This window comes from Manis javanica, chromosome 4 (assembly GCF_040802235.1).
Source record: "Manis javanica isolate MJ-LG chromosome 4, MJ_LKY, whole genome shotgun sequence".
NCBI classification, from domain to species: domain Eukaryota; kingdom Metazoa; phylum Chordata; class Mammalia; order Pholidota; family Manidae; genus Manis; species Manis javanica.
The window spans coordinates 130,539,187-130,555,523 of NC_133159.1; the positions used below are offsets into that span (position 1 = coordinate 130,539,187).

Genomic DNA, 16,337 nt, shown 5'->3' on the forward strand with positions numbered 1-16,337 from the left:
CAACTTTTATTAGTTCTTTAATTGATACTATTTATTTGACTTTTTAAAAGTACTTAGGAAAATACTGCCACTGTTCCTAGTTTGAGGGTTTTGTAATTCCCTTAAAGTCATACAGCTGGTTAGTCATGTAACATTAGCTCTTAAGTTGTTTTTATGGCTGGTTGGTTTTATGGCTTGGTTATTGTGCTTTGTAAAGGAAATTGATTACTTTGCAAAGATGAAAAATTGTTTTGTATAAACATCTTGTAACTTTTGGATGGCAAAAGATATAAAAAAAAAGACAGCAGTGAACTGGGAAAAATTTTTTAAGAGAAAATAGGTTTAATATCCAGTATATATAAAATATTCTTCTAAATCAGAAGAAAAGCATTTAGGAACAGAGGTAAAGGATATCACCAAAGAAGAAATACATGGTCACTAATAAATTTATGGAAAGATACTAAACCTCACTATTCATAGGGAAATATGGTTTAAAACTATCATCATTTTCTACTGAGGATGTCAGCAAAATTTTTTAAAAATGGAAAATTGGTGACTATTGGTAAGGGTATGGGAAAACACACACAAGCCTATATACTGTTGGTAGGTTCATCTTTTTTGGAAGTCAGTTTGGTTAAACATATGCCCTACCTATGTTTAAATCATATAGGAGGCATATCAGATCAACCAATGTTTAAGAAAAGTTGTGCTGAGAAATGAATCCCAACTTTTAAAAAACCTGATCTAGTAATTGCCGTGTACTCTGGCTTCTTTTTTTAATAACCATTTCTTGAATGTTTACTTTGTGCAAGGTACTATACTAATAAGCATTTTTAATAAATTGTCTACTCACAAAAACTACCTTCTGAGGTGGGTATTTTTACTGCCATTTTGTAGATGTGCAAACCGAGGCCTTTGATTAAGTAAGCTCACCTATCCAGTGGGTAAAAGAGCCTAAATTTAGCTCTAAAAATATGTTTTTTATCTGGTTAGATAGTTAATAATTGATTTGTGATACCTAGTATACCTTAAATCTTGCCTTTATTAAAATGATTTCATTTTTCTAACTTAATGCTTAAAAATGTAATGCTTAATTTCTTCATCAGAATGTTAACATAAGTTTAATGCTCTATTTCTTTATTGGAATGTCAGCTTGATAACAGTGAACACTTCATTAATGGAAAGTCTGTTACTTTTTTCCCAGAGGATCTGAAGAGGCAAAATGCAGTGTTACAAGCTGCACAAGATGATTTGGGACACCTTCGGACACAGCTGTGGGAAGCTCAAGCAGAGATGGAGAATATTAAGGCCATTGCCACAGTTTCTGAGAACACCAAGCAAGAAGCTATAGATGAAGTGAAAAGACAGTGGAGAGAAGAAGTTGCTTCACTTCAGGCTGTTATGAAAGGTAAAGACAAAATTAGATCTGCTCTACAATTTTCTAAGATAAGTAATTCTGATGATTGCTAACATTTTCAGAAGGTCTTAAAATATACCCAGAGTTTTATTTGTGGTTTTATCATCTTCAAGATGTCAAAGTAAAAGGGAAGCCAATGATACTGTAAATGGGTATATCATCTATATATTTAACAAATTGAGTGATGGAGGATTATAATGGGAATGTTACAGAGATACTGCATTAAATAACAACTATAGTTCATCGTAAGGTTTAAAGCAGGACATCAAAATGGATTTGTTTATAGGAGGTAGACAGCTAATGTCAAGAATAAAGCTGTATGGGCACAGGGAGTGTGCTGAAGAGAAAAGTTACTACTTACGCTTGTTAGTTCTAGTTAATTATTGCCTTCCCAGTACAGTGCTGCTATAATTTTACATTTTTAAGAAAAATTTATATTTCTAAATGAAATTGTCACTGCAATCTATGAGGTAAAATTGCCTATAGGTCAGAACAGGCTTTATGGGCTGCCAGCTAGTAACCTTTGGTCTATAGAAAGGCTAGTAGTTCAGTCTCTGTCTGCTGTTGATCCTAGTATTCAATTATGTATGGCATTTCTGAGAAGATGATAATGAGATGAATTAAGTTGCCCTATAAATCTTTGGGCTCCTAGAATTAGTTGAGATAATATTATAAATGTGAAATAGTGATGACTTTTTTTTTCTGTCTTCTTAGTTATGTATCATTTTTGCCTTAGTGCCCTTTGTACAAAGGCAGGTAAGACTAGCCCTATCCCTGAAGTGGTGGCTATCACCTGGTGATTACTGTAAGCTTTGTGTTACAATACTTACTATAGTAGGTTACCCAAACAGGAGTTCATTTTCTCACAGAAGAAGTACAGAAGTTAGGTAGTCTTGGGCTGGTTACAGTGGTTCCATGATGACATTAGTGTCCTAGCCTCCTTCAGTCCTTCTGTTCCTTCATCCTTAGCATGTGATTTTCAACTTTATTTTGCTTTACGGCGAAAAATGGCTGCTCTTCCTCCAGTCTGCCTCAGAAAAGCAAAAATTCTTCAGAAATCTCCAGTGTTTACCCCACCTCTCCCTGCACACACACTTTATTGGGGTGTGTGTTTGGTTACCCATAACTACAAAAGCACCTGGAAAATCTAGTTTTAAATTGGGTCATTGACTTCCTAACCAAATTGGGGTTTTGTTAGTAAGAAAGAAGGAGTGGAAATTAATGGGCAGCCAGCAGTGTTTATCACATTATGTTTTAAGTTTATATTAAATATAAAGCCACTTATAAAGACATAGAATTTGTCTCAATTTAGAATCTTAGGTTGCCGTAAAATAGTCCAGAAATAATTCCCTTTTCTCACACTTTCAGGTATTTGGATAGGGGTGATGAGTTGTGTTTGCTGTAGGAACCATAGTATAGTGTCTTAAAAACATAGAGTGGTGTCTAAGAACATAGGTTTTGGAGTTGGCCTTAGGTTTGAATTCTAGTTCTGATCTTTCTGGTTATGAAACATTGGCTAATTTAACCTTTCTTAAGCATTCCTCATCTGTAAAATAATATATGGCAAGATTTTTGTGAAGATGAGAGATGACTTAAAGCCCTTAGCAAAATTTCTACATATAAGAACTAGAAATGTTAGTGGGTTTTTTTTTTTTAGGGAATTTAAACATTTTCAGAAAATAAGCATAGGCTTTTTATATAACTACTTAAAAAACTTTTTTTAATTTTTGTATCATTAATATACAATTATATGAGCAACATTATGGTTACTAGACTCCCCCCATTATCAAATCCCCACCACATACCCCATTACAGTCACTGTATAACTATTCTTTAAATTTGGGTGTGCCAGAACATTTTTTTTCCAAATGCTTAGACATGAAATATTTGGTGATGTTTTATAGAAACAGTTCGTGACTATGAGCACCAGTTCCACCATAGGCTGGAGCAGGAGCGAACACAGTGGGCACAATATCGAGAATCCACAGAGAGGGAAATAGCTGATTTAAGGAGAAGGCTGTCTGAAGGTCAAGAGGAGGAAAATTTAGAAAATGAAATGAAAAAGGTATGAAGGAATATATTCATCTGTAGAAATGCTTGAAGCCAAATGCAAGATGCTTTAATTAATATTCTCATAAGAAGTTGTACTTTTTGTTTTCTGTTAGGGGACTTATTTGGACACAGACCTAAATATAGATTGTTCTAGATACCTTGATACCCTTTCCCCAGATATATGTATGGCTAACTCTTTCACCTTCTTCAGATCTTTGACCAAATGTCTCCACTCCACCTCAGGAGTTCTATCCTGACTATCCCATTTAACATTGCAACCTGCCTGCCTATCACCACTCTGCTGATCACCTTTATCCTGTTCTGATTTTTTTTTCCATAGCAAGTATTTCCTTGTATATGTAGAGAGTTCACCTTATATTGTGTATATCATTTGCTGCTTTTCTCTTGTTGCTAGAATGTAAACTCCATGAAGTTGGGAGTCTTATTTGTGTATCTTGAATGCCCAGAATAGTGTCTAGCATGTAGGTGCTCAATAAATATTTAACAAATGTATGTTGTTGCTTGGTGATATTGTCCAAACCAAAGCTTTATAACAGATGTTAGTTCTCCTTCTTTCTCAGTATATTTTGTTTCCTGTGTGATGAAAATACCATGTTACCATAAGATGCCTAAACATAGACCAACTAAATGTAAGGTGAAACATTTTATCACTGAGAAAACTTAAAAAGCTTTTCACCAGTTGATTATATAAATTTTTACTTTAGTAATTTATATACATACATATTTTTAAGTCACATATTATGTAAAATAATAATTCAAATTTGAGTTTTCAGTTGGATGAACCGTAATTCTTGGTTCATAGTCCTTGGTATATTCAAGGACTACTTTTAGGTATAAAGAAGGTTATTTAATTAACTTTAAAAATAATGTAAAAATCATGCGAGAACCCAATACCCAAACAAAAGCTTTGAACCTTGAGGAAGAGTTTTTTCCATTCTTTTATTTCAGGAAAAGATGATAATTGACTGTCTTCATGAGGATCTGACAATAGAGTCACTTAGTCATCTAACATAGTTACCCAAGTAGACGGCCTTGACTTCTCTCGAGTTGTTTGAGATAAATTAATATTTGATGCTGTTATTAGAAATTTTCTTCGAAGCCACAGTACCCATTCACATGAGTATAGTTTTTTTTTGTTCTAATATGTTCATATTCATGATTTCCACAGTGTGCCACTTCTTGTCATTTTTAAAATTAGTTTTCATTATTTAAAATAAACCTTATTTTTTAGGACAGTTTTTGACTTACAGAAAAATTGCAAAGATACTATAAAGTTCCCATATACTCCACACACAATTTCTCTTGTTATTAACATCTTATGTTAGTATGGTACATTTGTCACGATGAAAGAAACAGCATTGATTCATTATTATTAAAGTCCATTCTTTGTATTCACATGTCATTAGTGTTTACTTTTTTTTCAGTGCCCAGATCCCATCCACGATACCACATTGCATTTTAGTAATGTCTCTTTAGGCTCCTCTTGGCTGTGACAGTTTCTCAGATTTTCCTTATCTTTAATGACTTTGGGCTGTTTTTAAAAAACCACCTTTAAAAGTTTTTATAATGATGTGCAACACTTGGAGTCATCTTTGCATTAATAAATAACTCAATTTGTGTTAAAACCTTTTCGTATTTTTTCCCTGCTGATTTTTATCAACAGACCTCTGTAAGCATCCCAAATTACCCTTGACTGTATATAATTTTAAGCTCATGCCTTTTCCAAACACGACTTAGTTAAAAATAAAATAAATGATGAAATGACTTGTGGACTAGAAAACAAAAGTGCCCCCTTTTTTCTGAGAGACGTTTTATAGGAAAAATCACCACTCATATTTGGGGTATGAGGTATTTTCCTTATCATGAACAATTTGATAAGCTTGAACTCTTTTAAATTAGTGAATAAGGTTAATTTTCATATTCATTAGAGGAGAAAAGGCTAACTTTTGTCTGCCTTTGTTTCTGTGTGTATGTGTATAGAAAATCAGGCTTTACTATTTTACTAATTTATATTGTTTCCTTTTAATCCATGTTTTTGAGAATGGAGGACAGGAGACAGTATGGTTTTAGGGGGTCATTCTTTGGGTTTGTTTAAATATCAAAAGTAAAATAATAAAGCACTTTGTTTAAATAGCTAGGTGGAAGCCTTTTTATAGCAACATGATTTTCTAATATTTTAGAAAATATATTTTTCTATTTTTTATGTTTAAAAAAATAACCAGTCCTTTCAGTATTCATAAAAAATTATAGTTTCATTAATTTAGTAGCCAGAATTATTAAAATTAAAGTATTTATTATGTGTATTTCTTTTTACATGTAGGATATTTTCCAACTCAGTTACTCAATTAAAAAGTCATATTTGTCTGAGTGAATCTGTTTTCCTGCTTATAAATTCTACATGAAATATTTGGGAAAACTGATTATGCCTTAATATTCAGAGTAATGCAACATTTAAAAGTTGGATGTGGTTCAATTTTGTGAGTGCTCCTACATGCTTAGCTTGGTAGATTTATTTGTCCTACTGATTTTAACAAGTGGGCAGGTCAGAATTTCTTAGAAAAGCAATAAATTAGTAAGTGTTGCTTTTACTTTTTTTTAACAATAGGCCCAAGAGGATGCTGAAAAACTTCGGTCTGTTGTGATGCCCATGGAGAAGGAAATAGCAGCATTGAAAGATAAACTGACAGAGGCTGAAGACAAGATTAAAGAGTTGGAGGCCTCAAAGGTTGTGAAACATTGTAATTCATTTGCTTAAAACCCAAGATTCTGCTTTAATGCTATGAGCATTAAATCACTAATGAGAATCACTAAGAGGTTAAAAACTGTAATTTAGATTATGTATCTTTAGAATTTTGCTTTCTTTAAAATGCTAAACAATACTTGGAGATGATTTTGTCCTTATGGATATTTTAAATAATCACAATAGTAATGTTTGTCCTGCTTTGTTACAAAGTTAATGATCATTTTCTTATCAAAGTGAGTCATGGTCTCATTCATCTTCCTATCAAGGAAAATAAGCTCTTCAAAATTAACCTTGTTTTCTGAAACTGGCCCCAGAATTGATCTTTTAGAAATGATTAGTTATAGTGTGGCTGGATTTATTGGCTGTAAAGACACAACAGAATAAATACAAAGGGAACGTTGAAAAATTTTAATAATTAGCTAAAAGAAAATAGGAAAGAAAATAATTCTAAGAGAGTAAACAAAAGCATAACATAGGATGTAGAAATACATGTAGGAATATACAAATGGTAATATATCAATAATTCTAGTAAATGTAAATTGATAATGTAACCTACTAAATGTAAACCTACTAAAATGGGATTTTTAAAGTCTAAATTTTTATTACTTATAAGAAGAACACCTACAGTAAAGCTGCAAGGTAAGATTGAAAATAAAGGAATATTTAAAGATATGCCATATAAATTCTACCAAAAAAAGTTGATATAGCAATTATAATATGAAGCAGGATGTAAAGAAAAAAGAATAAAGAAGGACCACACCTAATAATTTATCAGTAAGATATGACAATCATGAACTTGAATGTACCTTACATAGTTTAGAACTACATGAACTAACAGGTAATGATTTCAAGGAGGAATTGATATACACAATTATAGTAGATTTAAAATGACCTTTATTAGGTGATAGTACAAGCAGAAAATATATTAGTAGGGATATAAGAGTTTTGAGCAACCTGATTAATAATAGACATAACAAACACACAGAATCCTGTACCCAAGGAAAAGGGATTATATTTTATACAATAGTAATCCATAGTAGTTAGGAACTCAACATTAGCTGGGACCTTGGGCAAATTAATTAAATTTACTGTGTTTTGGTTTTCTCAGTTGTAAAATGGGGATAATTATAGTACCTCAGAATAATATATAATAATACCTGCCTCATAAGGCTGTTGTGAGGATTATGTATGTTAACACATATAAAACAGTTAAGGTAGTACATGGAATAAAGTTGTTAGTTTTAGGTATGTTATACTTTTCATAATGTCACAAGGGAAGTGTCAACAAATTTCAGAAAACTGATGTTATACAGACCCAAATCTCTGACCACAGGTTGTTATATTATTTACAATCAAATTATAGTTAAAATAAAATATCTGGAAATTAAAAAAAAACCTCATGGAAAAGGGAAATGTAAAATATTTAGAGAAATTTGAATGTTTTACTCAATCTAAAAAAAGTACAATAATACAGACAATGTGAATGGAGGAGATAATATAGGTAAGAGCAGAAATTAATGAAATAGAAAAGCAAAAGAAAAGATGTCAATATAATGAAAAAAAAGGGAAAAACTAATAAGACTGATAACCCTCTAGTAAGACTAATCAGGAAAAAAGAAAAAGACTCAAACCATTAGATATGAAAGGGAACATAACTACAAATCAGTAGATTTAAAAATAATAAATGCTGTGAACAGTGTCACACCAACATATTTGAAATGAAATAAATTTGATGATAATGAAAAAATTTCTAATAAAGATAATTGTCTAAAATTATCTCAAGATAAAATAGGAAAGCTAAAGTAGTAAATATTAAAAAAAGTGTTTATGTTGCATTCTTCCTTTCTCATCACTTCTGTTCCAAAAGACATTGGACACAGTTGGTTTTGCAGGCAAGTTTTCCCCAAACTGGAAAAAAGACAATCCTTGTATTTTACAAACTGTTAGAGAATGGAGAAAGCTCTCCAACTCATTTTACAGGACTTGTATAACTTCATTACAAACACATAGAAAGTGTAGTATAAGAAAAGGAAATTATAGATCTAAATTATTTAGGAATACATAAACAAAAATTTTCAACAGTGTACTTTAAAAAAAAGATATGATCAAATAGGGCATATTCCCAGGAATTTAAGGATGGTATATCAACAGAAAACCTGTTGTTATGGACCACATAAAGGGATTGTAGAAGAGCGATATATTCACCTTAGGTTCAGAAAAGCATTTGATAAATTAAAAAAGTCAACAACTGAATAAAGGTCTATCTGTCAGTCCTTCAGCAAACATAATTAATGATAAGTATTTAGCAGCCTTATGATTAATGACAAGAACAATGTGAGGAAACCTAAACTCAGTGATTTTGTTTAGATTATTTTTGTGGTCCTAAACAATGCAGCAAGATAAAGAAATGAGGCATAAGAACTAGAAAGAATGCAGTGAAACTGATTTGACTTTTTATGTAGAAAAGCAAGAGAATGTACAGATTATTAGACATAGTAAGATTCGGGAAACTTGTTCCATCAAAATCAACATACAACAATAATAGTATTTGTATACTTCAGTAATATCCAATTAAAGTAATGGGGAATAAAGATCCCATTCATAATAGCAAAAACAAAAAATTCCAAAACTATGTAAATTACCTGAGAATATATCAGAAGAAAAACAAGATATTTCTGGCATAAATTTTAAATGAAGATCTGAATGCATGTATTTTCCTGAATGGAAAGATAATATAGCAATATAAAACAGGCAGTATATTCCCAGACTAATCTATAAATTCAGAATACCATTCAAAATCCAATAGGATTTATTAAGGAACTTGATAAGTAAATTCTAGAATTCATACAGTCAAAGAAAGGATCATAAGTATGCACAATTTTCTTAGCAAAAATCTAAAGAAGGCAAGGTGAGGAGACTTGTCCTACCTATCAGATATTAAGACTTACAGTAAAGCTATACAATTAACACAGTTTGTTATTGGATAGTTCATTATTAGTTTGTTATTGGTGTAAAAGGGCCAATGAAACAGAATAGAGAGCCCAGAAGTAGACCCACATGTATTTGGAAATTTGATACATGACCAGTGACATTATACGTTGGTGGGAAAAGAATGGATTCTTAAGAAACAGCCTTTTCAAATACTTATAAAATATGGAATAAAGTGAAATTAGCTTTCTACCTCACACTTTAAAAAATTAATTTCAATGAATTAAAATCCCAAGAGTGAAAAGTAAATCTTTAAAACTTTTAGATGTTAAAAAAAGAGAATATTTGTGGTACAAAAACACTTCTTAAATAATACAAAATACTGAGTGTGAAAGAAAAGATAAATTTGTGTAGAATATAAAGCTTCTGTATTAAAAGGTATTACGAAAAGTTGGAAAGAGAAGATACAGACTGTTAGATTATAGCCATGCTTCTTACCTGACAAAAATTAGTATCCAAAATTAATTAAAATTTCCATGTCCTTAAGTGACAAATGGCCTAGTAGAGAAACAAGTAAATAATATGAACAATCAGTTTACAGAAGAGGAAACCAGAATAGTCAAGGAATGTGAAAAATATTCAACTTCATTAGAAATCAGGGAAAGGTAAGTGAAAATGGGATACCATTTCACCTTAGCCATATTTTAAGTTTACAATACAGATTTGTTGCATTTACCCAGTATTGGAGTATATAAAACTCTTCTCAGCTGCTCCTGTCAAGTTGGAGCTCTATTTGACTATTTTGGGGTTATCTGGACTCTTGTTGCTTCCTTTTACTTTCTCCTGTGTAGATACAGATAACATTTAGGCCATATAGGTAGCTTTCAGTGGTTTGTCCCCTTGGTGTTTTGTAAGATGTCCGTGTGTTTTTGGTTTTGTTATTTTAGTAGCTCTGTTGTTAGGGTATGTGGAATTCAAAGAAATTCACATAATGTGCCATTACTGCCACCATCTTCCCAGAGTTTTGTTCAGTAGCTTTTCAATGTTAGAGATTCATTAATTATTAATGAAGTCAAATGTTTATTCTAAGAAGGAATAAACAAGTAAATATTTATTCTAAGAAGAAGTTGTTACATACCACCATTTTATGTCTGCTATATTGATTCTCTTTTACCATAACGGAATTACCACCCTGTCCAGGTGTTAGGGAAGATGCCTTACCACAGTCAGCACTTGGTTAGTATCTTTTTGGTGGGCTGACAAGCTCCAGTGAAGCATCAAATGGCAGCATAATCATTTTAGTCTATGACTAGTACTAATGTATTACTTGTCAAGGAGTAAAGATAATTGAAAACAGATCAGCCAGCTATTTCAAGTTTGAAGAAGTAGGAAGATAAAAAGCATGAAAATGACCTTGAAAGTGAAATTAGATATAACCATGTGAAAGTGTTGAAAGTTAACTTAATTTAGGATGGACAGTTTGTAAGGCAGGATAAAACAGGTGATTCTATAATCTTCTAGGGCAAGATTGTATTTTATTTGGATTTTAACTAGTTCAGATACTAGAATATATCAATATTTGAATGCTATTGTAAATTGTTAAACAGAGATAAGGCATTTTTTAGAAGATATGATTTTAAAAAGTATTCTGCATTCCTTCAAAATTTGTGTTCATTATAGTACAAGACCAGTTATTTTTTCCATCATGACTTCCTCTTTTTTTCCTTCCATATGTATATATGAAAATATCTCCTTTTTATACATTTAGGGCATTTAGAATTACCTCACCAGAAATCAAAGAAAAGCAGACTTACTAGAATATGCTACCATTTTTATCTTTAGAAAGTAAGTACTGTTTTAAAACACAACATGGGTTACTGGGTGTGCAATAGAAGTCAAATATTTGCACATATGTGTGTGGCTCTGGAAATACAAATTAAAGCTACCTTTTTGAAAAGCAAGGTACAAAACTGTTATGTATAATCTGAATTGTGTATTTGCCCTGATATAATTATGGATAATGCCTACTATTAACTTAATTTTTCCAGTCTTCTATAATAAGTATATGTTTTATAATTAAAAATTGTAAGTGATAAATTTCTATAAATGCAAAATTTCTCCAAGGCCCATCCAGAACTTACCATTATATCTAAGATAGAAACTTAAATTTTTAACTTATTACAAATTCATCTTGTTTCAGGTTAAAGAACTGAACCATTATCTGGAAGCTGAGAAATCTTGTAGGACTGATCTAGAGATGTATGTAGCTGTTCTGAATACACAGAAATCTGTTTTACAGGAAGATGCTGAGAAACTGCGGAAGGAATTGCACGAAGGTAAATATATATTCTGTATATTTTTCATCTCAGCCTCTAAGGGAACTATATGAGTAAAATTGGCATTGATAACAAAACAAATCTTAAAATACCAATACATGTTAGTGATTCATTTTAAACTTTGCACTTGGCTTGAATGTACTCATGAAAAACTGGAGTTGTGAGGTCTACTAAACACACTTGGAGTGTTAATAGCTTCTCTTTTCTCCAGGATGCCAGTAATAACTTTGGAAGGCATGCATTTTGGGGAGAAATAGAGCTGGGGATTTCTGCTTAAACATCTTTTGCCCCCAGACCCATTTTGATGGAGATGCATTAGCAAAAGTGAAAATGGGACAGTGAAGGTAGATAGTGTATTATGCTGTCCTTAAGTAGCATCCCTATTTATAAGGGACAATTTTGATTTCACTAGCTTGGTAGCAGAGTGATGCAGAAATTGACTCTTTTCCGAGGATAGGGAAGAAGGCTTATCCATTCCCCGTTTAAATAAAAGCATGTTTTTATCTCTAATTCTTCTAGTTATTCTTAAGAACCTAGGGTTTTTTACATTTTTTGTGTCATGGACTCCTTTGGCAGTCTTATGAAGCCCTCTTAAAATAATGTTTTTAATTCACAAAATATATAAGATTACAAAAGAAACCAATTATATTATAAAATAATTATCAAAATGCAAAGTTAATGGTAAAGTAATAAATGTACTATTTTATTGCATTTAAATAACAAGGTCTAGTAGCAGATGTAATGGTTACTGTAATTTTGAAGTGGTGATGAGCATAAATGATATATTAAGAAATCTGTAACAACTGTACTGAGATACAGAAATATAGATGACATCTGTTAGTGACCAAGTCATAGGTGTTGTTATATTTGTTGTGGTTCATTGCCCACATTTTGTAATTGAAGGAAATAAAATTAAATAAAATTGAAATACATTTCAATTAGAGGTTAGTGAAAATGAAGGTCTTTTTTCCTTATCCAATGCTTGAATTCTTGAACTCTTAACACTTGTGGGTTTTGCTAGCAACATATTTTAATATGCAGGTTTAGGGCTGTGGTGATAGAGTACTACAATGAATGCTTTTAAGTATGTCAAATGCTGTGGAATATACAGCTCTTTCATAAATAGTTTAAGTTTGCAAATGAGTTAGTCTTTTCCCCAAATAGTAGAAAGCTGAAATTACATAAACCTAAAGAATTATTTCACAAAATGTTATGAAAATAACCCAAAATTTGAATGAGTCTTTGGCTTTTGGGAGACATTTTTCAAATGTGCTGCTGCAGTCAAAAAGACACCAAACTCTGAAAGAAATAGGAATTTTTGTTTGAACTATGTGCCCCAACCATTCCAGAAATAGTGTAGGACCCCCAAACCTTCCTAATATACTTGGAAAGTATCTGAGAAGTTTGATTAAGGTGTGTAAGGAGATAGAGTAATTTCCATACTGCAACACTCACACCAAAAAATAGTATTTAATTGAAAAGAAGACATAAAAATTTAGCAGCAGTATAACTAACAGCTTAAACTGGGGGAATTAGATGTAATCAAGTTAATGCAATTGCATATCATAGGTGCTAGACTGGGATGTGCCATGGGAGGCAGCAGTGCTACAGACAGTCTTCTTCAAGAAGTTAAGTGGAGTTTTGAAAGGTAGACAGGTATTTTTCAGGGAGTCAGAGATGAGCCTACCATGCAAGGCCATTTGCATGCAGTGCAACAAGATAAGGAAGTGTAAGAAATGTAGTTTAGCAAAATTAGGGGCAGTGGGGCAAAATGTGAGGAGAGGTAGACATGAGCCAGATCACAGTTACTTTGTGCTAAGGATTTTGGATTTTATACAGGCAGTAAGGAGTCTCTGAAGGGTTTACATGTTCTTTTTAAAGACAGGTTTATTGAGATATCCACATGCCATGAAGTTTACTCTTTAAAGTATATAAGTTAGTGGTTTTGAATATATTCAAAGTTGTATACCGTCTCCATTATCTAATTCCAGAACATTTTCATATATTCCTAAAATAAATTCTATACTGTTGCCATTCACTCCTTATCCTCTCCTACCACCTAACCCCTGATAACCACTAATCTACTCTGTCTCTATAGATTTGCCTATTCTGGACCTCTGTGTAAATGGGATTATATACTTTGGTGTCTGTCTTCTCTGAAGGACTTTAAGCTTGAAATTGATAGCATTAATTTTGCGTTTTATTAAGTTCAGTATAACAGCAGTGTGGAGAATAGGGCAAGATGGATGGCAGGAATAACAAAGGGACTGCTGTGTAGTTGCTCTAAGTCCTAAGGGCTGGGCTAAGGCAAAAGGCAGAAGATGGCTTGTGCTGCAGAGGAGGTAGAACTAGGAGGCTTCTGTTACATCTCAATGTTTTGGGGAGAGGAAGAGGCAGAAGCACAAATTCTTTCTCAGGTTTCTGGCTTGGGTGGCTGGGTAGATGGCAGACAGATGATGCCATCTAACTCTTTCTTCATAGAAAATGGCTGAGTTGATGAGTATCAGCAACACAAACTATACAAAGATTCTTTGGCTTATCCTGAGAGATCAAAACTCACTGGGTTCAAGAAGGATTCCTGGATAACTGATTTATTAGAATGTATTAAAGATAGTTAGAAGTGGTTGCTATACCTTTGGCCTTTAGAGGAATGCTTCCCAAGGTGTATTCCCTGAAACAGTTGTTATTTGAGTGGCACTGTGGAAAGGATTTTTTTGGTTAAATAAATTTGGGAAATACTGTATTTCCAAGGGAGCATTGGCATATTTAGAACCTGAGCTCAAAGTTCTGTGATAAAAAAATCTTTAAAAGTGTATTTAATCTGGGGTTTCTAAAATTTACTAAGCACAGGAATTTTTGTTGTTGGTGGTGGTTGTTTTTTTCACATGTTCCTGTTCCTTGAAACACACTTTGGGCCATTGCTTAGAGAGATGATGGGGACAGCTGCCATGTCCTTTGATAAGTTGCCCCTTGGTTCTTGTCAGAGGCTGAATGCCAGGCAGAATGGACCATTGGCCAGACCTGGTCTAGTAGCCTCATATTAAGGAAATTGCCTGCCATTAAAATCCAGTGTTTCTGATTGGGGAATTCCTGAACAGTTTGCCATCTTTTGGAGCAAGAACGACAACAACACAACCAGTTAAAACACACTTGGCAGAAGGCCAATGACCAGTTTCTGGAATCTCAGCGTTTGCTCATGAGGGACATGCAGCGAATGGAGATTGTGCTAACTTCAGAACAGCTCCGACAAGTTGAAGAAATGAAGAAGAAAGATCAGGTGAATAGCAATTTTATAGGACTTGCTTACTTTGTTAATGATATACCATCCTTACCCAGCCTCTCCACCCCACACACATGCTCGCATTACTTTATGTATATTACAGATTGACTCAAGCACGAAACAGGGTGATGTGTCCCACTTCAAAACACATAATAGTTGAATTTGAGGGATTTTGTTATCCAACTTTAGAAATGGCCTTGTCTGGGGAATAATTTAGAAATGATTGTTTTTAGAGATGCAGGATGCAATAGTGCATATTTTTAGGAGAATCTTTTTCTACAGTTCTGTCTAGTTCTCTAGGGCTTTTGAATTGTGTTAATCCAGGCCACCTCTTTGTGACATTGCTCTAAAAGCCTTATTAGAAGGTGGTGGTGTGGGGATGGAGAGACTAAATGATGTAAAAAGGCAGGTATCTAGAGAGCTGTATACCCTACGTCCTTTTTCCTTATTTTAAAAAAAAGTTATTGAAATTACATGAGTAATACACAGATACATCCTCATGTTAAAATATTTTGTTTTAAATACAGAGTGAAATAATAAATACAGCACAATAAAGTGAAAATATCCCTTGATAACTCCCACACCTCCCTTCCCAGAAGTAACCGCTTTTGTAATCAGAAGTAATCAGTTTGGAAGGTAGTCTTCCAGACCATTTCTGTGTGTATATAAGTATATCAGTATTTAGGGCTTTTTTTTTTTGTTTCATATAACTGGTACCTTAGTATAAGTATATATAACTTATTTTTCTCATAAACATTATCTTGGATATATTTTCATATCAGAGATCTAGCTCATTTTTGTTAACTGGTAGCATGGATGTATTATAATTGATTTAATCCCTTTCCCCTCTTTGTAGTGGACATCTAGATGGCTTTGTGATTTTTTGTGGGGTTTTTTAGTCATTTCAAACAGTGTTGCAGCTTATATTCTATAATATCCTATGTTGGGTATGTGTGAAAATATTTCCCTAGGATAGCTACATAAAAGTTTTTCTAGGTATTATAAGAAATATTTTAAATTAATTGTATGACTTGGATTAGATTTCGGTCTTCAGAAGTTTCTCCCTTTTTAAATTTCCGTCTCAGTTCTGACTCATCCATTTTGTAAGTAGACACAGTCCACTTAAGGATTTAGATTGTAAAGAATGGATCTAATCATGTCTCTCCTGCTGTCCTTTAAAACAGTCTAAATTTAAAAACTGGTCATTTAAAGCCTTCATTAACATTTACTGAGCTTTTAATTTTACTATGTGTCAGCACTGTGTAAAGCTTTATATATGAAGCTTTATCTCATGTAGTTCTTAAATAAACCAAAAACAAAAACTCTTCAAAGAATGTCAGGATTTTGGCAGATGTGAGGTTTGAAACAATCTCTGATTCCAGAGTCTAAGCATTAATCACTACCCCTTCTCCATGTACCTCACTTCTCATGTGTCTGCCCTCTTCTCAGTTATAGATAATATGGTGTCCCCCATATACCTGCTCTTTTGAGCCCTTGTGCTTTTGTATATGCTTCCTTTCTCCCTGGAACCTGTGCTTATCTCCTCTCTGGCAGTTGGCAAACCCATCTTACTGATACTTC

At 32.9% G+C, this 16,337-nt stretch overlaps 1 protein-coding gene across 5 annotated transcripts in view; it reads left to right on the forward strand.

Moving 5' to 3' along the window:
* The window catches only part of RABEP1 (rabaptin, RAB GTPase binding effector protein 1), a 123,754-nt gene that overhangs the window by 65,124 nt on the left and 42,293 nt on the right, over window positions 1-16,337 (forward strand). For all 5 annotated transcript variants that reach the window (XM_037026855.2, XM_037026858.2, XM_037026859.2 and 2 more), the window contains exons 3-7: window positions 1,184-1,387; window positions 3,301-3,461; window positions 6,075-6,194; window positions 11,341-11,476; window positions 14,575-14,753. In XM_037026855.2, the coding sequence (XP_036882750.1) occupies window positions 1,184-1,387; window positions 3,301-3,461; window positions 6,075-6,194; window positions 11,341-11,476; window positions 14,575-14,753 (800 nt within the window). The remainder of the gene's footprint in view (window positions 1-1,183; window positions 1,388-3,300; window positions 3,462-6,074; window positions 6,195-11,340; window positions 11,477-14,574; window positions 14,754-16,337) is intronic.